At 39.5% G+C, this 22,514-nt stretch overlaps 3 protein-coding genes across 4 annotated transcripts; 2 read left to right on the forward strand and 1 right to left on the reverse strand.

The window, feature by feature from the left end:
* Positions 1-1,872: 1,872 nt before the first annotated feature.
* LOC111833390 (divergent protein kinase domain 1B-like) lies at positions 1,873-12,020 on the forward strand. 2 transcript variants are annotated; one of them, XM_072703235.1, is made up of 6 exons: positions 1,873-2,484; positions 6,039-6,173; positions 8,515-8,622; positions 8,902-9,078; positions 9,399-10,250; positions 11,680-12,020. In XM_072703235.1, the coding sequence occupies exons 1-5, from the start codon at positions 2,422-2,424 to the stop codon at positions 10,209-10,211; spliced, it is 1,296 nt and encodes a 431-aa protein (XP_072559336.1). In that variant the 5' UTR covers positions 1,873-2,421; the 3' UTR covers positions 10,212-10,250; positions 11,680-12,020. The 2 variants fall into 2 exon arrangements, with proteins under 2 accessions (XP_072559336.1, XP_023647373.1); XM_023791605.2 differs by having other exon boundaries at positions 9,399-12,020.
* LOC111833388 (uncharacterized) lies at positions 9,182-22,310 on the reverse strand. Its single transcript, XM_072703268.1, has 7 exons — positions 22,007-22,310; positions 17,543-21,238; positions 17,299-17,419; positions 17,028-17,150; positions 16,119-16,171; positions 11,755-15,477; positions 9,182-11,724 (listed from the first exon to the last, which is right to left on the reverse strand). Coding segments are annotated over exons 2-6 (3,867 nt in total). The 5' UTR covers positions 21,112-21,238; positions 22,007-22,310; the 3' UTR covers positions 9,182-11,724; positions 11,755-15,476.
* pierce1 (piercer of microtubule wall 1) lies at positions 14,348-15,196 on the forward strand. Its single transcript, XM_023791613.2, has 3 exons — positions 14,348-14,481; positions 14,691-14,769; positions 14,932-15,196. The coding sequence occupies exons 1-3, from the start codon at positions 14,354-14,356 to the stop codon at positions 15,013-15,015; spliced, it is 291 nt and encodes a 96-aa protein (XP_023647381.2). The 5' UTR covers positions 14,348-14,353; the 3' UTR covers positions 15,016-15,196.
* Positions 22,311-22,514: the final 204 nt, after the last annotated feature.

Below are 22,514 nucleotides of genomic sequence, written 5' to 3' on the forward strand. Positions count from 1 at the left end.
GTAATATAATTACAGTTATTTACCAGTGTATAAGAGGTAAGACTGGTGGGAGGAGAATACATCCTTTACGAAGTTCAGGCGTTATAAAATTTATAACAAAACAAAATCATGGAACATGAAAGTGCATATGTACAAACCGAGAGTAAAACCACATATACACACACACATAATAACACATATATATATATATATATATATATATATATATATATATATATATATATATATATATATATATATAAGGAGATTGTTCCCTTTGCAGAATTGAACTGATTTACATAGTTTGCCTTATCTTAAAATGGATCCTGGGAGATGTGAATAAGAAGGGACACTAGAGGGCAGCTTTGTGTCAGATACAGTTCATGGTTTAACTAAATTAATCTGCAAAATATCAAAAATACAGTATAATACAAATATAGTTTAATTATCTTGTTTCTCATCTAATGTCTACATTATTTCTTGATGAGTGTTAATTGAAAAAAGCCAGGTAGTAATATTCCTTCTCGATTTTTCTTTTCCATTTTTGACACATGCTACGTGTAGTAAATGCACATTCCTGCATTTCTGAAGGAAACAAAGACGTCATCAGATCACGGTTTAGAGGTTTTACTCTTTTCTGTAAATATGCTATTAATAATTAAAGTCAATTATAGCATGGTTTTTCATACCACGTTTTGCTAGTGACAATTTTTACTGAAAGAATAGAAAGGTTAAATAATTTTGCTAAAAGCATATTATAAGAATATTACCTAGTTAGATCAAAACTGGCTGAAGAAGGGAGTTGATGTTTTTATGGGAAATACAATATCCAATAACCTAACAGACATGACGCCTCATACAATTTTCATATCAATGGAGTGAAGGTTATGTTGCTGTATGCTCAATACAGGCTTACAGAATCAACTGTTAAATGATTATGCATTATGGCATTGTTTCATCTTGGGATTATCTGAATCTAAAATTGGTTGCAGCTGAATCGTTCCTCCGATTGACAGTAAGCTAATGATACCAGAGCTATATGCAGGTTGTCAATGGCACATAACAACAACAAACAACAACAACAATAATAATAATAATAATAATGTAATCACATGTTGCAGCTAACGTTAATAATAATGAATCAGAAAATATTATTTACAATCACCATAAATCATTAATGAACAGGCCGCTAATTTATTAATCCTGTTACCTTTAGATACAACTGGTTAATTAGCCAATTACTTGAGATACATAGATCGCAATTTTTGGTTCAGTAGTCAGCTATTAATGATGACAGTTTCCTGTCTTCCATAAGCACAGTATTAAAATTATTATTATTATTTTAAAATGAAAAAATAGACCTTATCCAGCAAATTTGAAAAACTGAATAATACGTCTAGGCTAAAATGTGCCGTTATCAATAGCAACAATTAGAACAAACCATTAATTTCAATCAACAGATTAATCAGGGGGTATTAAGTTCACTTAAACATTTTTTTGTTAAAGCAACATTTATTAATTTAGGTAATTCTTTTGTGAAAAGGGAGGAAAGTTTGGGGTCACAGAGCAATCTGAGAGAGCATCTACAGGCCCTAGAGCAGTTAGGCTTAAGATCATTGCTAACGGGCCAAAACGTGATGTGAGTAATTTGTTAGCCATGGGATTCAGACCTCTGAACCTTCTACATTATAGCACAGAGCTCGAACTTATTATTTTAGCTATTGTGAATTTATAAGTATAATAAGAATTTGAGTATCTACTATTTATATGATCCCTGGTCGTGTTATTAAATCCCTATTCTTAGTAGAGTGGCAAAAAACCTGTTTTATGTCGGCGGTCTAAAAGTGGCCGAATAACACATCCCTTCCCCTTTAATTAAAGCTACCATTCTCTCTGATTCAAATCAACGCAATCGCTGCATATATTGAGTTTTGAGCAACCATAAAACAAAATTTTAAATGAAAAACAATATGCTTAATATAATGTATTACAATTATACGGCAATTTGTATTATGCGATATGCTGTATTTTTATTGTACCACAAGTTAAATAAATATTGTCAAAAAAAGTAATCTCTTAATATTAACAGAAATTAAATTTATTTCGTAACTTATTTTATGGGACAGGTGGATGCTTAAGTAGCATGGTTTATACAGCGGAATTTTTTTGACCTAGGAAGACCTTGTGTTTAGAAGCTGTGGGAAAATCTCCATGTTCCTTTTCGCCTCGACGTTTGCACACACACGCTCACCTTGGACAACATTTACACCCCACGGACCCATCAGATCAAACGCCTCAAAAGTGAATGATGCAAATGGTGTGGGGAGAGATCGTTGAAATTAAATGTGACCCGAATCAGGGTGAACACAGATTATTTTTCTCTCAACCATTAGAAGCTATAAAAGGAAGAAGAAGCGCTCCTCTGCCCATCGGGAACGAAGCATGAGGAGTTTACGAAGACTTGCGCATCTAGTCTTGTTTTGCCCAATGTCTAAAGGACTGCAGGTCAGTTGTTTTCATCACGAAATACGCTGTCAGAATATGAACATAGTGACTTTATGGCTAGATGGCTGTAGTGCACGCCAAGGATATCTGCATGCAAAATGGCCATGTCCGTATTGCATTCATGTGAAATCAGATAAATAAAAATGCGCTATAAGGACGAAGGTTTATTCTATTACGTAATGAATAGTACCCACGCCTGCGATGTTAGCGTTAAAAGGCTGGTCCGCTATGCGACGATACCCTGTTTTCGCCACGATTTCTGCAGATGGTGTTATATACACCAGGTCCCCATATTTCATGCATTTTCTGTTCAGACCCTGCATTACGCCAATCTCTCATACTTAATTGAGAATCTGTCGTAAATGGCCATTTAAATGAATAAACTGAAAATCACAAATTAATGCAATTGGCTGAGCGCTGTGGTAAAACCCGATTAAGTATAATGAAAATGTCGTCTCATTCTGGATATTTTATTGCTCTAGGAAACTTGTGGGTTGACTTAAGTTTCATGATTTAAAGTGGGCAAACGCGGATACGCAGTTTGCTGAATGAAGGCAGTGGGGATGTAGCTGTTATGTTTGATTTCATTCTCTGTTCGTGGTTCATCACGCAGTATTAAAACTGAAATCCTTTTAGCGATGTTTTAAAGTGCGTATTAATACAGTGATTCGACAGACTTTTAAAGTTTGGTCTACGGCATGCAGTGGAGCAAGTGAGTCGATCCGCTTTGATAACCTGACTCAGAAACGGGTCCTAGTACTTTTAATATTGCAATGGCATTGTATAGAGTTAAGTCTTCTTTCTAAATCATATTTTCCTATATCGTAACAAAAATCTATATACATTAAAAAGCAGGCTTCCTGCAGTTGTACTATCCCTTCATGCCTATATACAGACCATAATAGACCAATAACTACAACATGAAACAGAAATCAAACGAGAATTTCATCGGATTAATCAAACCTTTTAACAAATTTCTAGACTCACAGCTCGACTGTGTTGGTCTTTAAAGGAAACTGTGAGTGGACAAACGCTTTCAGACATGGAAAAAATAGTTGTTGGGTACTAGATACATTTTGAGTAAATTTTGCACATTTGAATCGCAGTTAAGAATTATCATTTTTCTTCCAAAAGTTCATTTAAATTACTTTGTCCCCATTATTTAAACCATTTGATAAACAAAGTCAACCAGTTGTCTCTGCATTAAGTCGCCATATGTCATCCTTATTGCTCTGTGTTGGACTGGCCTTGTTGGCACAGATAAACCCTACAGGATTTCTTTCCCATCATTCTTACAGTATATTCACCTCGTGATGTTTCCCAATAGCCTCCTGTTACACTGACATATTTATGGACTCATTGATAAATGATTAATCCCTTCCCTGGCTTACCATTCTGGAGTAATCTCCTAATTGTTGTCACTTCAGAGCCTTAAAGAACCAATGTTTGCACATTATAAATAGCTAGTAAACAAACAAGATAGTTTCTCACAGTCAAAAAATTTGCTATTTCTGTGAGAGACTGGCATCCCTCTCAGGGTGTGCCCCCCCAACTTTGTACCCTGTGTTGCCAGTGATGGACTCCAGCAGTTAGTGGATGGATGGATAAATAATTTTCTGTTTGCAAGTTGGTGTAAACTTGTGTTTTTTGATATGCTTCTTCTTTTACTCGATGGACAGATTAGCTGTGGTTATCAGTGGAAGGAGAGGCTCTACCTCTGTAGGCACCTCATCGTTTTCACTGAGGCCAGCCCCCCCCCTCCCCATCTTAATGTTGTGAGCATCACGGGGACCTGGCCAATACTGTGTACAACAGAACCTTGAAGAGTATGCCTCTTCCCCAGGGGTATAAAAATCAAGGGTATAAAAAGTGAAAGCCATGGATCAAGGAGAGAAATTTACTACAGTACTAGCCTGAATAAAAGATGGTGTTTTCCCAAAAATTATGTCTAAAATAACTGGAGGAGTCTTGTATTTAGGCTGATACGGTTTATTATGGTAAAAACCTTATTCAAGGTCGTCTTGTATTCAGGCCAATGTGGTTTATACCATACAAGGTACATTCCTTTCCTGACCTGGATTTATGTTATGCATTGAAAAAGTATCCAAAAGAGAAGTTTTAATTAAAATCAAGTTAAAAACAAGTGCATTTCCTTCAGACTTAATGGACCCTAATTATTAGTTTGGCCAAAAAGCTAAGTTGTGAGAGCCAGAGCTGGGGGACATTGCGGTGTACAGTCTGGCTCTGTGCATCTGCCAGTCATTGGTTGACAGTGGGAAAAGTTGGATTGCTCTTGCAACGGACGCCTGGCGGTCCGGCTGGACAGCATGTTAAGTGAAGTGTGAAAGGACTTGGCTGAATGTGAGCACAATTTGAACACTCAAGTTTCCTCATAGGTCTGAAATATATTTTTTTTCTTCTATCTACACTGGCAACAAAATCAATTGTTCTACGCAGTTTATTTTCCCTGCTTACTAAGTGTGAGATTTTTCATGCCATATGCTGCGAGTGAAAATATTTACTGAAGCAAAGGAAAGAGAAACGTAAAAGCACATCTTAGAAGTATTATCTAGATAGCTCACAATTAGCACCAGAACAAGGCTGGGGTTTTATGGTTAATGAAACATCCAATAACTATGCATGATGTCTAATGCAATTTTAATATCACAGGAGTATAGTTTATGCTCAGGTATATTTTTTTGTATGTGATCACACAGGAGAGAGCAGAGATGCAGGATACATTTTCTGTTAGTAAGCAGTACATTACAGGAATGCACATTTAATGTGTTAGAAATGCATTTCAAATGTACAATATATGGAAAAACAAGTTCAGAATATTATTATCCTGCATCAGCCTAATTAGTAAGGCACCGTGCCATGGAATGCCTGCATCTATTGTAGCTATAATTTAATAAGCTAAATTGAAAATGCAATTGTTTCCTCTCATGGTTCAGAGACTGTTTTGTATTTCTCAGCTTTGACTCTGTGCTTTGACTCTGTGTAGGGTGACCGGCTATCAAAAACGGTTGGATTGATAGATGGATGGAACTCTGGTGTTCTTCATAGCATTGATACAGGCTTCTAGTAGCTTGTCACAGTTCCTCAGCTTGTTGAAGAGTTAGGTATTTTTTTTTGTTATGAACTTATCAACCAAAAGAGTAATTGTTATATGTAGTTCAGAATCTTACACACAGCCTGAGGGTGTCCTTCATGAGGTTATTGTGATGTACAAGGGAATGAATTGCTTGTATCATGAGGACTGTTTGTTTTATTGACCTGAGGCAGGGTTTGTGTAACAGTACCCAGGATACAGCAGAGCAACCCCTGTGGTCAAATAATTAAAATTGAAATAGGGTCAATGAAAACTGAGTCAATAAGATGGTTTGCCAGAGTCATCACTGGGAACATAATCGAGAGACATATAAGTTCTAACCACTTTATGGAAATAAAACTCTAGGCAAAATCCTTTTCTAAGGTCATGAACACCAGTGGTCCTGCCCTTTTTTCAGCCAAGCTCAGACATCAAACTCTTTCTACACACCCCTCCCCTGTAGAGTCGACTTCCTGCCATAAAGGTCAAGTACCTGTTTCTGGCTTGGCTTGGAGTCCTGGTGGGCAGCTGGGCCGTCTACATGCACTATTCCTCGTACTCTGAGCTCTGTCGAGGACACGTCTGCCACATGGTCATCGTAAGTATTGACTTATGTTCGCTCTCAATTATGGTACAGACTCAGAATCACTGTCGAGAAACTGCCTGTTTGTAGTGTTAGTATTTTAAAGGACTGATTCTTCCATGAGTTATGTTGAGTAACTTTTGAGATTAGCAATATGTGACCGTACAGGAGAGTGAAATAAGATCTTATTTTAGCAATAAGGCCATTAGCAATGACGGGTACACGCAGTAAAATTCATAGGCTGTTATGTATAACTGAAGGAGAGTAACTCCCTGTAATATATAATAATGACTCTCCATGACTGTATTGTTTTGACCTTGTAACAATCAATTTATTCCTGTGCTGCCATTTGGAATTTATTTGGAAGCTTCATTTAAACTCTCTGATATGTAGGTAACCATCTGCTTCACCCCCATGCGCAAGTGTGCCTGTACAGGTGGTCTTGTGAATTAGCTTTGGGTTAGTGTTCAGGAAGCAGCTCTCGGACTTAATTATATAGACTTGATTATCACAATTTAACAGGTGAATAAATCCATCGGAAAGACATTGAGTGACACATGAGGCAGTGAGGAATGGGGTCTCCTAGGAGAATGGCTCCTCCTGGCATAAATATGCTACGTGATAGTTTTAAAAAAAGCTTAAGGATGTACGCTGGACCACTTCAGTGGCTAATAGTTAGAATTAGGCCAAGGTAATAAGTAGATCCTTAATCTTTAAAACCCGAGTGTAATCAGAGCTAGTTCTAACTCCATTGACACAGAAACAAAAAAACAAAAAGAAAAATCTGTTTTTCCCAAATGGCTCCGCCATCACCTCCATGTGGCGCCGCACACATTCACGGGGGCGCCTGAGCCTCTGTCACCGGCCAATGCTGACAGCATGTGACATCTGTTCTGGATGCGAGTTGTTCATTTAGGTGGCCTTTCGTGCTTCTGTGCCACTCAGACCTCACACCTCCATGTACAGTCCACCATTGTTCATGTGGAAGGTTGTACACCCCCGGTTAGATAGGAAATCCAAGCCACCAGCCTCTTGCCTGTCGGCGGAGCCTCAATAGACCCACATCAGGGGCCACACTGATTGCCGTTGAACCAAAGAACAATTTACATCCCTTTTATTATGCTGCTTTAATCAGGCACTTGACCTGCCTTACATATCATATGCAAACTATTTTTAATTTATGTATTTAATTTAGTCCACTCCAAAAATATTAAATGATTTTTCAAATGCCTCCATGTATAATTGCAGACCAGAGTAGTGGCCCTTTTATTTTGCAAAAACAGTTATGAAGTGACTGGGATTTGTTTCTGTTCCAGTTTGTGTTGGCAATACATTGATGCATTTTTCAGTCGTTAGCTGGTTTTTGATATCTAAGAGAGATTAATTAAACGTGATATAAACACCTTAGCCATCAACTGTATCTATTTGCATAAAATCATTTTGAAGATATAATTTTTAGATTTTCCCCATGATTAGCAGTTTGATGGATTTTCATGATTTTGAGTGTCGAGTCCTATAGTGTGGTTTTGATTTCTACCTCAGTTGGGTGTATAGAGTTCCTCCTTTATACACCTGTGTCCCCACAATACTCTGGTCTCTTCCCAAATTCCAAAGACGTGTGTTAGGTGAATCAGTGTAGCCTGTGATGGACTGGCATCCAGTGAAAGACTGCTGCTGCCTTGTGCCCAGTGCTTCCAGGAATAGACTACAGGTTAACCACAGCCCTCTACTGGATAAGTTATGGAAGATGGATGGTTGGATTTAGGCTCCTGAGGTCTGGTTAGATTTCATTAGCCACTAGAGTATCAGGGTGTAATTACCCATAGAGGTTTAACATCAGTGCTGCACGGCTTCTCATGACAGACTGTAAGCAAGGCAGAGGTTATCATACAGTAATCTCAGGGAGTTCAGGAGAAAGAACACGGCACTGCATGTCTCCCCTGCAGTGTAGAAGCTGATGTAACAGGGCTTTGAAACATTTCATCCAAGCCCCACAGTAACATGTTTTCAGTGAAGATTATCTTGCTGGCAATATGTAAACGTTTAATAAAAATCACTCGCCACGGTAACTATGAAACACAATGCAGAGATCACCATGGACAAGCCTACATCCTTTTCTTGGTAAAATCCCCAGAAAATTAATTGAGTGGGGGGGGGGGGGGTAAATATGAATGGCCTGGGGTATGTAGCTCCCACCAGGTGACCTGCTAATCCTAATAATTATGCAGACTTCAAGGGATGGCACTAATCCATCATTTCATTTATTAGATTTTAGCTGGTTCCTCGAGCACAGAAGGTCTGTCAGGTTTTCTCTGGAGCTCTTTCCCTCCCGTATGTCCCTCCCCCCCCTTCCTAGTGTGATCATTACAGAAGAGGCATCATCTCTGGCTCATCCTGCAAAGCCCAGTGTGAGGACAACACGCTGGTACTGCAGCACTGCCTGTCCTCCTCACCCTCCCACCAGGTACTAGCAGCAATGTACAGCCTATATAAACGCATAAGCAACACCCCTTTGATCATGGAGTCAGACAGCCCAGTGGCCTGTACTACCAAGCAGGGTTACTGGCTTATCGGGGTAACTTGTCGGATTTAAGGTACCACAGTTTAAATGGACTTCATATTCGTTCACTTACATTTTGCCCAGACTACCTGAAATCCGACAAGTTACTGCGATAAGCCAGTAACCCCGCTTCGTAGTACAGGCCCCCGGTCATTAAATTAAGCTTAACCTTTTCACTCACAGGTATACAGTGGCGTCTGGAATGAAAGGTCTGTAATTATCAAGTGTGGCGTGGAAGAGGCACTGCGAGTGGATGGAAGTCCGGACACGGAGCTCCGACGGGAGGTGATGCTTTTTGATAAGCCAACCCGAGGCACGTCCATGGACGAGTTCCGGGAAATGATTCATAATTTTCTCAAGGTTGGGATTCTTAAGTATGTTTTAATTGAACTAATTATGTTATATTTAAAGTATCTACAGAATATAAAGCAATGAATGGAAAAAAGACAACATGACCAACAGATAAGATAATCAGTACTTTATCTGACATTGTGTATTTTGTCTCCAGTCAGAAACTGAGTATGAATACCAAAGTCAAACACAAAATGAGTGTTCTCAAAAGCTGACATAAAATCACTTCCTTTGCTCAGATAGGATTTGTATCAGGTGTATTTTAAACATAATAATTGTCATGTATGTAGTAGAAATAGTTGTTTTATACTGTCTTCTCCCTTGCATAGTCAAATCTGGGCGAACAGACATCCCTGGGAAGCCTCGTGGGATATATCATTACGTTAGCAGACGTCAACCAGGATGGCAAAGTGTCTTTGGCAGAAGCCAAGTCCATCTGGGCCCTCCTGCAGGTGAATGAGTTCCTCTTGATGATGGCGTTGCACGAGAAGGAACACACTCCGAAACTGCTTGGCTTCTGCGGAGACCTGTATGTGACAGAGCGTGTGGAGCACAGCTCTCTCTACAGGCTAGTTGTCCCACATTACTTGCAGTCGCTGGTCCCCATGGCTCTTAGCGTCAATATGAACCAGTGGCTGGCCCCCGCCTGGCCTCGCCGTGCTCGTATTACAATTGGCCTGTTAGAGTTCGTGGAGGAGGTCTTCCATGGCTCTTACGGCAGTTTCTTTATGTGTGATACCAGCCCACACCACATCGGCTACAACAAGAAATATGACTGCAGAATGGCAGACCTTCACAGTGTTGTGTCAGAGATGGTAGTGCGGCGGTTTCTGAAGGGACGCCGGTGTGAGAAAAATGCCGACTGCACCTATGGGAAGGACTGCACGGCCACTTGTGACAAACTCATCAGGCAATGCAACACGGAAGTGGTGCAGCCCAACCTGGCCAAGGTGTGCCGGCTGCTCCAGGACTACCTACTGTTCGGTGCTCCGCTTGACCTACGGCTGGACCTCGAGAAGCAGCTACACACCTGCATGACTCTCAGCGGCCTGGCCAGCCAGATGGAGGTCCACCACTCTTTGGTCCTCAACAACCTGAAAACTCTGCTGTGGAAAAAGATCTCCAACACAAAATACTCGTGAAGAGATAGAAGAAGCTTTTCTGCAGTCTTTCACTGAAATGTGAGTTGTACTGACTATCGCAAAATGATGAAATTAAAGCCCTATGCTGTGTGGATTTTGAGATTTAACATCCCAGGAGAGCTTTCTGCGAAAAATGTATACTTGGATTAGTGTTGACCTCAGACTGGATTTCTTTCAGTGGAAATATAGGAATATCAAGTCTTACCCCTCTTGAACTAAGCATTTTAGGCTGACAATTCCAGATTCTGTCTTTGTTTTTCAGTATCTGAAACTTTCTCAGGGCTGTTTATGAGTGATAAGAATAATTCATTGTTCTAGAGAGGACCTTTTTATGATTAACGCAATGAACTAAGCTTTCATACTATAATGTTCAACCTCAGTTCCCTCCTGCAATTTATAGAGTGGTCTTGAGGTGTTTGAGAAAAGTGTGTGTGTGAAAGAGGGAGAAATCCTTTTGTACAAAACATTTAAAGAGAGGTTAAAAGCTTTCTGAAGCTACAAAGGTTTTTGATACTGTTAGCAGAGTATGTCAATACACTGTGGAACACTAGGTTCATACTGATTGATCAATTGCCAGAAAGGTCAGATCCTCAAACGTCACAATCACTTTCAGCAATTTAATATCAAACGGGCACATTCTGAAGAATATGAATCTTGCAATGAAGTGCTGTCAATAGTCACCCATAATTATTAGGCACGAATGAGGATAGTTTAACAGTGCTGTAACCCAGCTAGTAGAAAATGTACTGTAACAGCACATCAAACAGTGAAGATTTATCATGATCTTTTTTAAAAAGCAAGTGTTAATCTGTAAACATTGTAATACTAATAAAGAACTATTAAATGCTTTAAAATTCTGCCATAAAACTCCTTCTCAGCACATAATAAGCAGCAAATTAAGTTTATTAAAATTTAAATTTCTTTGTGTTTGGATTAGAACAGATTTGTTTTAATGAATCTGACTGGGGATATTATGTTAAGTTATGTTACAACTGTTACTCTGCAATGTATTGCTGAGTTTCTGAAACCTCCCAGACAGGCACAGTTTTTTCTTTGCTTTAGTAACATATAAAATATATTAACATTAGACTATTGTTTTGCTTCACTTTCTGATGTTATGACTTCTGATCGAAGTCAGTGCTCGATTAGAGTTGGCTGCATTGCTTATGTCTTAACTATTTGAATCTTTTAGAAAACTATTTCCAAAACATGGTTAGTTGAGATGGGATGATTATTATATATGTGAAAGTATAAAATTCCACCAAAACAGTGTAAGAAGATTATTTCACATGTGTGAATGAGTTGCATTTAGCCATTTATGTAATATGTTTAAGTAATATGTGATTATGTCTCCCTGGGGAACTAGGAGAGGCTGATGCCTGATGTTGCATAGATTTTCCCTTTAGAGTTTTAAAGGAAAAGAAGATGAGAGATGAAGCTGCTTTGTAAAGTGTCATTGCTGTTGCAGCTGGGACACTGGCAGCTGGGACACTGGCAGCTGGGACACTGGCAGCTGGGACACTGGCAGCTGGGACACTGGCACCTTCAGCTCTGAATACACAAGAAAGCTGAACAGAAACTACTCCCACATAGTTATAGCAAAGAAACCTTTTATCTTCGTTCACCTTTGGATAAAAGGACCAAAAGATGTAGTTTTTCAAAGTTTCTTTTTTATTTGTTGTTTGTTTGTTTTCCTTTTTGCAGGTTATATGAATACCAGTCTTTATTTAGAAATAATCATGTTAATAGAACTGTGTACATTATCATACTTTCTGTGATTAAACTGCTATACCATGGCAATCTCAGAAATCTCTCACTTGTCAAAGTTTTTAAGTTGCTTGCCACTTGTGTTTTTTTCCCTTTGAAATTCAGTCTCGAACCACATTCAGTAAATCCGAGTGCAGAGTTTCCTGACAGACTATCAGTCTTACTACACATGCAGTTAAGTGCAGAGGATGCACTGCATTTCAGATTTACTCCCTCGCTAATGTTGTTGCACATTACCTTTCGGATGCGAGCTCTGATTTGAATGTAGCTGGAATGCAGTGCAAATATTACACGCAATATAAATTATATTTCGTTTTGCTTTTGAAAATATATAATAGAAAATCAGTAATGACATAAAACAGAAAAGCAGCCTGACAGATTTTTTTTCTTAGAAGATGCTTATATAGCAGCTCTGCTCAGGATAGCAACGTAATTTAGCTTTGCTATATTTGAAGTTGTGGCATTAGCTGACTGCACCATTGCAGCATTACTGCTTTTGGAAAAACAAGATCACATTTAGTCATATTTATAGCATAAACTGAACTTCTGACCTTGTAAGAAATAATGTACTAAATTCAGAGAATGAAAGGATATTAGGATAGATTTTGTTCGGGTCCAGAACAAAATCACAAAAGGTGCCCCTGAAATATTATCCAGAACCATGTGGCTGTCATGGACTGACTGACTCCCACCTCAGGAAGAACATAATTAATTTGAGGCTGCTATAGACCAGGAACCCCAGTAAACCTGGTTCTGCTGATGGGGTCTGTAACCAAGGTCAGATGATGCAGTTACTGGTAAAAAAGATGAGAAACAGCTGACAGATATAAGGACCTCATTAGTATTTCAGTGTCATCACTAGTCATCCTGATTCTGTATGTATACTGCTGATGGAGGGGGGGGCAGCCCAGTATTGGGCCCCCAAAATCTACCATTACAAGTGCACGTCCCTAACCATTAAGCCACCACTGACCACATGTAGACCTCACTATTTAATCTGACTACATTTGCCCCACCCTCAAAAATAGACTTTTGTGTCACACCCAATGTCAAACACTCTCTTATGCCCTGGTGTATGTGTCATGTCAATTTAAGCAAATGCTTTTCTTAAATATAGCAAAATGGAGAAACCACTGCTATAGAACCAGGAATGAATCTGCCATCCCTTACTGTTGGCCTTGTAGGGACTATACAAAATAATTGAAAAATGTAACAGTACATGAATATTATTTTCTTCTTTTTGAGAATGTTCCTCTTGATACTTCAGTTCTGCACTTGCGTTTCAGACATTCATCCTTTAGATTCTTTGAAACTCTGTTAGCTGCCTTGTGTTGCTTTGAAAACTCATATCAAAGAGCGAACTATGCTGATACTAACTGGCATTCAACCAAATATGACTCTCCGTTGTGGCTGCATTTGTAATTATGATTCAGTGACTTCAAAGTTAAACTACTTTTTCATGTGTAGTTTCTGTTATTTTGTCCATCTATTGTATTATTTCTTATATGAGACTTTCACACATGCATATTTAGGTGGAGGAAAGGTAAGGAGTATACACTGATACAGCCACACCCACCACAGGCATGAGAGCCTGAGAGCAGCCGTGGGGCAGGTGATACCTCAGCACCACACTAGTCCAAATGGAATGGAACAGTGTGAAGGTTTTTTTTCCCCAGTGGCTGGAGTGTCAGTCCTGCCACCAACCCCCACGTTTTCCCTGTAAGTTGAAAGACCTCCTTGCAGGGCTGGATACAGACTAACATCCAGGACAGAGCAGTTGCAGATTAAGGGCCCAATGGAGTAGAATCACATTTCTTGGGATTCAAACCAGCAACCTTCCAGATCCCTAAAACAAATCTCATTGCATTTCATTTTAACACAGGTCTAGATGAAATTTAATGTAAAATTTATTTCTTACTTCTCTTACAGAATAAGAATCTGCTACTGGAAAAACAATAACATTAACTATATTTCACACACATATTATCAAACTGCGAAATCTGGTTAAATTACTTGCAAATGCTGCTGTGATGGTGGCACAACTGATGTATCATGCATACATACGTACTTAAAAATCTACATATATAAACATGCGTTACGTGCGCTTCGATTTGTTTAGGTATTTAATGTAGCCTATTATCATTTAGAACATTTGATTTTCACTCTTACAATAATCCATAGTCGGTGACCTGGGCACCAGTATGATTACGGGTTATCCGTCACTCTGCAGAGAGGTGTTTCTCTTATTCCAGACATGCGGAAGGCTTCAAGTCGCGTACATTCATGTACGCGGTGACATCACTTAGTTACGTAAATGTTTATAGCAACGGCGCGTTACTCTCACGGCCGCACACAGGAGCACACAGTACTGCCACATGGATGAAGAAAAGCCCGATCTCTCTACGGAAAGCGGCACGACCGCACCGAAAACAAGTGATGTGTACAGAGTAGACAAAAACCTTCCCGTACGATTCAACAACCCGGACTGCTTTCGAGGGTACAGGTGAGTCTTTTTCAGCAGTAACTTACAGCTAGATAGCTAAGCCTAATTTCGTATGCATGACTGTGTTTGGAGACTGTGTCATATACTTACGTAATTTCACATTGTGTTGGCTTTTCTGAATCAAACGGGTTGACATTGTTACATGCTTTTAATTTATGTTTCGGATGTTTCGGCACAGTGTAATTTTACAATTCCCTTGTCCATTTCAGCAAAAAATCTACCCACCCGTTATATCAGACATCAAACCAGACTTACGGAAGCAAGAAACCGACTGTCCATGAAATGCCTGTGAGATTATATTTTTGTTGTTTTTGCCCTTGTGTTTTATTATGTGATAATCAAAACCGGAAGTGAGCGATTTTAACGAGACTGCCGTGTTATTACTATATCTGCATCGCATGTTTAGGTATCTAACATATGTATATGCATTCCAATACATTTTTCCTACAGACAACCTTCAACGGGGCTAACAGGAAGTTTTCTGAGCAGAAACTCAAAAGCGGCATGTACAGAGATAATGGCTTCAACACATAACCCAACATAACGGTCATGTATGACAAGCGGCCCAGACGTCTTTGTGAATACAGTTATCATGACACTGTCTTGTCTGCTAATAAAGAGAACTAACTTTACCCAAAACTAAGACTAAATAAATAAAAATTATTTTGCTATTGCAGTCTGGAAGACCAATAAAGATATATATACTTTCATACAATATTTGTGGTATCGTTTATTTTTTTTAACACAACACTGACAACCACACAATCAGTAAGGTTAATTTAAATATATTACAATGTATTAAATAAAGGATTAGTAAAAGCATTGTAAAATACTTAATGTGATAGTGAACCAAAAATGCCAAATACCTAAAATTTAAAATATCTTTTCAGTTTAATAAGGCAGAAAACTTTGCCATTTGCTCAAATACAAAACTGACCAACATTGCAATGGAACTAAAAACTAAATGGAACTAACATGGCAGGTCACTCACAGTTTCTGAAAAAAAAAATATATAAAATGGATAAGCAAACGATCAAATAAACAACCAGAGACATCCATCCTCTAACTGCTAGTGTTGGTGGGGGGCACTGGAGCCCATTGTAGGTAGCATGGGGCACAGGGCTGGGGTTCGTGTGAGCCTGATGTGTGTGTGTGTGAGAGAGAGAGAGACCAAATGTCCCTCACAATGTAATAAAAACATGTTATTCAGCTCCCCACAATGATCTGTGATTTCAAACAAAGAAGTAAACATGCCAACGATCTCATATTTTGTTCGTGCAGGCGCGCGTGTGTGTGTGCGTGCGTGCAGGCGCGCGTGTGTGTGTGCGTGCAGGCGCGCGTGTGTGTGTGTGCGTTGCAGGCGCGCGTGTGTGTGCGTGTAGGCGCGCGTGTGCACCCTGCGATGAGCTGTTCCCTTGCCTTGTGCCCTATGCAGCGTAAGATGGACACCAGGCTCACAAAGACCCTGTGGTGGATAAATGAGGATCTGGCCTCCATTTCAAAAACTGATTCAAATTAGATTAATTTTAGATTAAGTATATAATCTTAAGTTAAATTTAATATGGTAATGTGAAAAAATAGCTAAAGATATTTTTTGTGCCATAATGAAAGAGAGAAAATAGAAAAATGAATCTTACCAGTTAATTGACGTGAAACTGAGTTTTCCTTTAATAGGCTGTCCCTTGTTAATCTGAAAAGAGGTCAAATAATATGGAATTGTTAGTCCTTTAAATTGTAATCACAAAAGCACATTTCAGTTCAGTGATTATGACTGTAATGCTAGACATTACTCTTTTAAGTTGGCAGGACACCAAAAAAATGTGTTTACTTTCATCTGCAAGTTTTATCCAAATATCCAAAATTTATTTTTTTATGCCACCACAACAGATTTATGGTGGAAGTTGACAGGCAATAAAATTTATTCCATGTGCAAATTGTCATTTTTTTCTGATCTGTGTTGTTGCATATTCTAGCATTTATGTAGAATGTCTATGTAATATTTAAATTGATTCCTCATTCAATCTTCAGTCTTCATGCACTGGAAAAGTGTATAAAACCTTCAACTACAGACTATAGACACTAAAATGACATGCAACGATATAATATTATTTCTCATAAAAAGGTATCATAAATTTATAATGCACTTAATGTAATGAGAGACTTTTCTTGGCTCAGTGGGCTAAGCCTGTGTGCCTGCAATCAGAAGGTCGCCGGTTCAAACCCAGCCTCAGCACGTCTGCGGGTCCTTGAGCAAGGCCCTTAACCCCCAGCTCCCTGGGTGCTACTACGGGTGGCTGCCCTTCACAGACAGCTTACTCTACAAAGGGCAAGCTGAGGGAGGCGTAAAAACAATTTCCCCACGGAGACAATAAAGTATCAAAATTACTAACCCTATGTCTACATACAAGTTTGTATTTATATAAGATGCATTATAGTAGGAGATAGATATAAGTAGTAAAATCCATACTGACATTCTTGTATTTTATATGGATTTACTTTAACATTCACATCCCAAAACTGCCTTAGAAAGTAAACCTGCATGTAACCTGCGATGGCGCGGTCTTTGCATAGAAAGTCTTCACATTAACTGACATGCCACAATTGTGCTTTTGCTGCTCTTTTCCAGTCTTTGGGTTGACACAGGCGGCAGGTAACTTCATTTTAACAGTCTATGAAAATACAAGACAACAAGCCCTATTCATTAATCACACCACACCCATAATCTGCACAATGAATTTAGCACAAATCTCGAATGATTTTATTCTCTGATTTCAGTATAGTGCAATCTTGCATTGAGTACTGTAAAATGTGTTTTACCTGCTGGTCTGACGTAAACGCAAGAGTCCTGGCCTTAATGTATTTTTCATGCCTCTGAGGTGTATTTAAGGCGATGTAAGTTGTGAACTTCATTCCAGGATCGATGGCAGTAGTCAGAAACCTGTACAATCGTAAAATACAGCAATGAAGCTTTTGCTCAACCCAGCTGCACTTATGCCTAGTTGGCTGCATGCTTATAATAAATTTAACATGAATGAACAAACCAATGTAAAAAAACACTTACAATCTATGCCTCAGTTTCTTCTCCCCTGAGCTCTGACTAGCCTCCATTCTCTCATCTGATTCGCCATCAGTCTCATCTACATAGTCTGTCTCTGCATCAGAGATCTTGTTCTGCTCCTCTACATTCATCTGTTCCACATTTCTTTCTGGATCCCTGCTCTCATCTGCTAAGGCCAGCACTCTGTCCCTCATATGAACATTGTTAGCCCCGTGGGTGGACAAATCCACAGACGTACTCTGATTCTCAACAACATGCACCAAACTTTTTAACAATGTAGAATCAGACACTTGATCCTGGCTGCTCTGTCTCATCTGACCCAGGCATCTGTCCAGGTTTGTAGCTGGAGTAAAGGCTGGCAGTGGGGAACTGGCATCAGCTGGGGTCTCCGAGGAGGGGTGGCAAGTGTTTAGCAGATCGTTTGTATTGCAGTCATTTATGTCAAACTGAGTTGGGGAGTCAGAGGCATTTGTCAGCTGTATCTCTTCAGCATCAATGGAGTTAGGAGAATCTGTATGGAAAAGATTCTGGTCGTGTGACTGTGGCAGCGTCTTCTCAGCTACTGCACTGTTGACATTACTCAACACTGCACTTCCCTTCACTGCACTGTTGACATTACTCAACACTGCACTTCCCTTCACTGCACTGTTGACATTACTCAACACTGCACTTCCCTTCACTGCACTGGGGACCAATGGGCTCCTTTTTACAGTACTTTCTGGTTTAAGCTCAATTGCCTCATTCAGCTGGTCATTTTTTAGTGTGTGCTCAGCTGCTTCTGTCTTGACATATGCGCTATTATCAGTCCAAAACGTAGAGCATGACTGCAGATCTACAGACATACTCTGAGGAACCCGGCCTTCTACACTCGCTGGCTGTTCTGATACAGAGAAGTACTGAGCTCCAGCAACTGAGTACTGATCTTCAGTTGAGTACTGACCTTCAGCACTTGCTTGAGAATCTGGCAGCTGAGATTCTAGATGTAATTCCTTGGCTGCCAGTGAATGAGCAAAAAGTCTAGTGCTAATCCTGTATGGTTCCACAAATTTTATTTCTTTGGAAATCCTGTCTTTCTTCACTATGAGCGCGCTGATCTCATGCTCCATTCTGTCGTCACTGTCTGAAGACCCAAAGACTTTCTCTATGCCCTGATTACTATGTGCTGTACCACACATCGTGGTACCAGTCTGCACTTCCTTTTCTGTGATCATCTCACCATCCAGCCTCTCAATGCTGCCCTGATTCATTTTCCGTTTTAAATGTCTGTTGCTTATCAGTTTCTGTTTTCTTGCCAGTTTGACATTTTTTGAATTGCAGCTCTTGTCTGGCTCAAAATATGTCCTATTGGATTCAGCAGGGGTTCCTTTATCTGATATATTTACATCCGAACGGCATAACTGCACAGTTCCAAAACTAACACTCTTTTTGGATTTCAGCCCTGTATCCATTGTCTTCTTTTTATTTTTTAGCAAGTCTTTAATTGCTGTGTGAAGGTCTTCATCACTTTCCAGTGAACTGCTCTTATCTTCATCCAGTTCTCCAGTCTCTTCCCTTCTATGTGAAATTATTCCTGATTTGTTCAAAACTGCACAGTCTTGTTTGTGAGATTTTGATATTATTTGAGTATTCTCTTTTATGTGTAGTGAGTCCTTTTCCCCATTTTTTTTCACACCTTCTTCCATATTTGCAGTGTGCTTCAAACCAAGATCTTCACGGGTCTTTGCTGAACTTGTTGATATGCTGGTCAGTGAAACATTGTTTGTGTGTCCAAGCACCAAACTCTTATGCTGAGATCTTTCTTCCATATGAAAATCTTCTTTCATTTTCCTTTTCCGAGACAAGGAGAGTCGCATCTTCCTACTATGGGAAAGGTTGGCCTTGTTTTGTTGCTCAGTGATGGCTCCATTCTTGCTTGAAGACAGTGTTTCACATGACTGCTTCTGAGTTCCTGCATCAGATTCATGTAATTCACTGACTTCATTTGCAGCATTATCACCTCTGTCCAGTGAGCTATTGTTATTGTTGTCATGGCTATTTATGGAATCCCTACTCAAGAAAGGCAATCGGTAAACAGAGCTGGTGGTTAATGTCACCATATGATTCATGGTTGCAGGCATGATGGTTTTAGAAATGTCTAGAATGGTCTTTGCACCTATTAACCCAGAAGAAGTATTAACATTAATGGATGCTGCAATCGGTGACTGCACTGGTGGGATATTTCTGGTTGAAGAAACACTGTTGTTATTAATATTACATCTGCTCAGTGGCATATTTTGACTGGGACAGGAGACTACTGGTGTAACTGGCACAGTTGTCAGATCTTCCATTTTCTTCTTTGATGAGCATTTCTTTAAAACCATCTGCGTTTCAGAGGCTGTGAACTGATTTGTCCTACAACTAATAGGCTTTTGTTTTTTATTCTTTTGCATGTTTTTCTTTTTAGAAAGCTTGTGTTTTTCTGTTACCCTTTTCTGGTAAATTTTTTGGTTCTTTAGCTTGAAATGATGAATGGCTTCTATGGGGTTTTTCCTGAGCTGCAGAGAGTGTTCAGCCATCTCCCTTTGTTTCTCTAGCTTGTATCTCTGAATCGCCTCTTCAATCCCATCATCACTGCTGGAGTCAGCCTCTTGTTGTTTTTCTAAGGGTTTACAGAGTATCTGTGAACCTTTGGCTTCCTGGTTTTGTTTCTCGAGCTTGTATCTCTGAATCGCCTCTTCAATCCCATCATCACTACTAGACTCACAGTCTTCTTTTAGTTCTAAGGGTTTATAGAGTATCTGTGAAACTTTGGCATTCTGATTTTGTTTCTCCGGCTTGTATCTCTGAATCACCTCCTCAATCCGATCAGCAGTGCTGGAGTCAGATTCTTCCTTTAACTCTAAAGATGTAAAGGTACCGTGTGAAAGCTTTGCCTTATCTTCCCAAGCTTGATATCTCTGAGTTTCCTCTTCAGTTCCATCATTGTCAAAGGAGCAAGACAAATATTTTTCCTGGTGAGAATGAAGACCTGAGTTTACAGGATGTTTAGTAATTTCTAGAGAAGAGTACCATTTGTGGACCAAACCCCTACTAAGTCCTTTGTTTTTATTCAATAAATGATGCTCAGAAAATCTTTTAGTCCCAACGCATTTATTATCCACCATCGTTGATTTATTGACCATCGTTTTTCGGACTTTGTTGTCTGCAGCGAGGCTTGCATTGCTATTTGGCTTGAATTCATGCTTAATTTTTTTCCTACTGGGTTTTTTGGACTCCTGCACCAAATCAACAGCTGCCATTCTATTCTTATCATACTTCTCCTTCAAGTATTCTTGAATAGCTTCCTCAATTTCTCTGTCCACTGAATCACTACTGTCTGAGTGCTGGCTATGGGTCTCTGCTTTAACATCTTTTAGCTCAGCCACAGATGCTGCCTTGTGCAAACTGTGACTTGCTTGCCCTGGTCCTTCATACCCCTTGGCAGTGTCCTGAGAAGACTGGGAGCTTCTGAGGCTGTCAATGATCATGTCAACTTTTGCAGGCATTGATGTGCCAGTGCTCTGTACATCACTGTCCGAGTCTTCAAAGCACATGGCCACACCATAGGTCTGTGAGAACTCAGGAGCTCCACATTCTGCATGTGGCACCACTGCAGGTGGAATATTACTCAGTAACATATTATTTTGAAGAGCTGGACGGTAGTTAGTCCACAATAGCATTCTAGAATCAACAGGACAAACTTAATTACTGTGTTATTCATTAATTTCGAAAAAAAAGAAGTAACTTCAATCAATCAAAATACACATCCATGTAAATAATCCAGAGAAGTACAGTTACAGTTACAATATTACCCCACTGAAAAAATCAAGTCTGTATCACAAGACGTCACTAAAGACATGGGTGTTATTTCAAATTAAGAGAATTATTATTATTATTATTTTAGCCATGTGAAACACTAGTATATTAAGCTGGTATATTAGCCTAATACACCGTATATAGGCTATATTACTGATGTGCAGACTTCGCTATTGTAAAAAAATCCCTATTCATATAACTTCGTGTTTGTAAAATTAAATTTTTAAGGTGTGATTTTGGTTTGCATGTAACATCATGATCATATGTAATTCATATGTAACTGATTTTCTCCTAAACGCCAATGATGCGGAAATATAGCGGGATCCTCTTCCAGCGGCCCGGGAAGCGGGACTTGGGAAGAGAGATCAAAGAGCTTCGGCCAGACAACATGTAAAAGTTATATGCACGACATTACATTTGAAATTGTGCAGACCAAGACAAAAATTATCTAATTTTTAACACTCAATTAATACAATATTTTAAGAGATCAGCTCAGGGCCTGAAATCACCTGAAGCAGAGGGAAGGCAGCAATTAAATCGTTCATATACAGGCGCCATAGAAAGCACTCTTCCGGACGATGTAGAGCGACATCCCTTTTACAATGTGTCGGTAAATAAGGATTAAAAACTAACCTTGCAGGAGCTGGTCCGCCTCCGGTGTGTATGCGGCCCCGAAGCCAGCTATTTTCACTTTGTTTGAAACATCAGAGCCCACGGACCCGCCGGAGCCCGGCTGAGGCGCGCCTTTGTACCCGGAACTGTCCGCTGTCTGTGATCGGCTAACGTTCAAAGCTAAGAAACTCAACTAATGCTGGAGCCGAGCGGTCTGCTTCTTCCCTGCTCCACTTCCTCAAGCATCCTGCTCCGACTTAGGGTAATGTACATCTGCCATAAAGTAGTATATGTTTGGGTCCACCCGCTGATTTTTTTTGTTTGTTTTTAAATAAACAATACACTGCTTTGTTAAACTTTAATTACAAGAAAATATTAGAAATACAGTACTTCAATATAACTGGCTGGTTTTCGGAATTTTATAGCTACAAAGGCTGAAACTATTGGTCTTGAAGAAGCCATATGAGGACTGTCTTTAGTGAATTGACATTCACTTTGTGTTGGAATTCTATTAACTGATGTCAGAACT

Source organism: Paramormyrops kingsleyae, chromosome 2 (assembly GCF_048594095.1).
Source record: "Paramormyrops kingsleyae isolate MSU_618 chromosome 2, PKINGS_0.4, whole genome shotgun sequence".
Taxonomy (NCBI): domain Eukaryota; kingdom Metazoa; phylum Chordata; class Actinopteri; order Osteoglossiformes; family Mormyridae; genus Paramormyrops; species Paramormyrops kingsleyae.

What these genes read in the sequence shown, in the direction of transcription:
- LOC111833388 (XM_072703268.1), bottom strand. Translation starts at nt 21,111, where the DNA reads ATGTGCTTTGAAGACTCGGACAGTGATGTACAGAGCACTGGCACATCA. An exon ending in CGTTTACGTCAGACCAGCAG is followed by an intron (nt 17,151 to 17,298) that starts GTAAAACACATT and finishes GTATTTTCATAG; the next exon opens with ACTGTTAAAATGAAGTTACC. An exon ending in CAAAGACCGCGCCATCGCAG is followed by an intron (nt 16,172 to 17,027) that starts GTTACATGCAGG and finishes ACCTCTTTTCAG; the next exon opens with ATTAACAAGGGACAGCCTAT.
- pierce1 (XM_023791613.2), top strand. Translation starts at nt 14,354, where the DNA reads ATGGATGAAGAAAAGCCCGATCTCTCTACGGAAAGCGGCACGACCGCA. An exon ending in GACTGCTTTCGAGGGTACAG is followed by an intron (nt 14,482 to 14,690) that starts GTGAGTCTTTTT and finishes TGTCCATTTCAG; the next exon opens with CAAAAAATCTACCCACCCGT. An exon ending in CGACTGTCCATGAAATGCCT is followed by an intron (nt 14,770 to 14,931) that starts GTGAGATTATAT and finishes TTTTTCCTACAG; the next exon opens with ACAACCTTCAACGGGGCTAA.
- LOC111833390 (XM_023791605.2), top strand. Translation starts at nt 2,422, where the DNA reads ATGAGGAGTTTACGAAGACTTGCGCATCTAGTCTTGTTTTGCCCAATG. An exon ending in CAATGTCTAAAGGACTGCAG is followed by an intron (nt 2,485 to 6,038) that starts GTCAGTTGTTTT and finishes CCTCCCCTGTAG; the next exon opens with AGTCGACTTCCTGCCATAAA. An exon ending in TGATTCATAATTTTCTCAAG is followed by an intron (nt 9,079 to 9,398) that starts GTTGGGATTCTT and finishes TCCCTTGCATAG; the next exon opens with TCAAATCTGGGCGAACAGAC.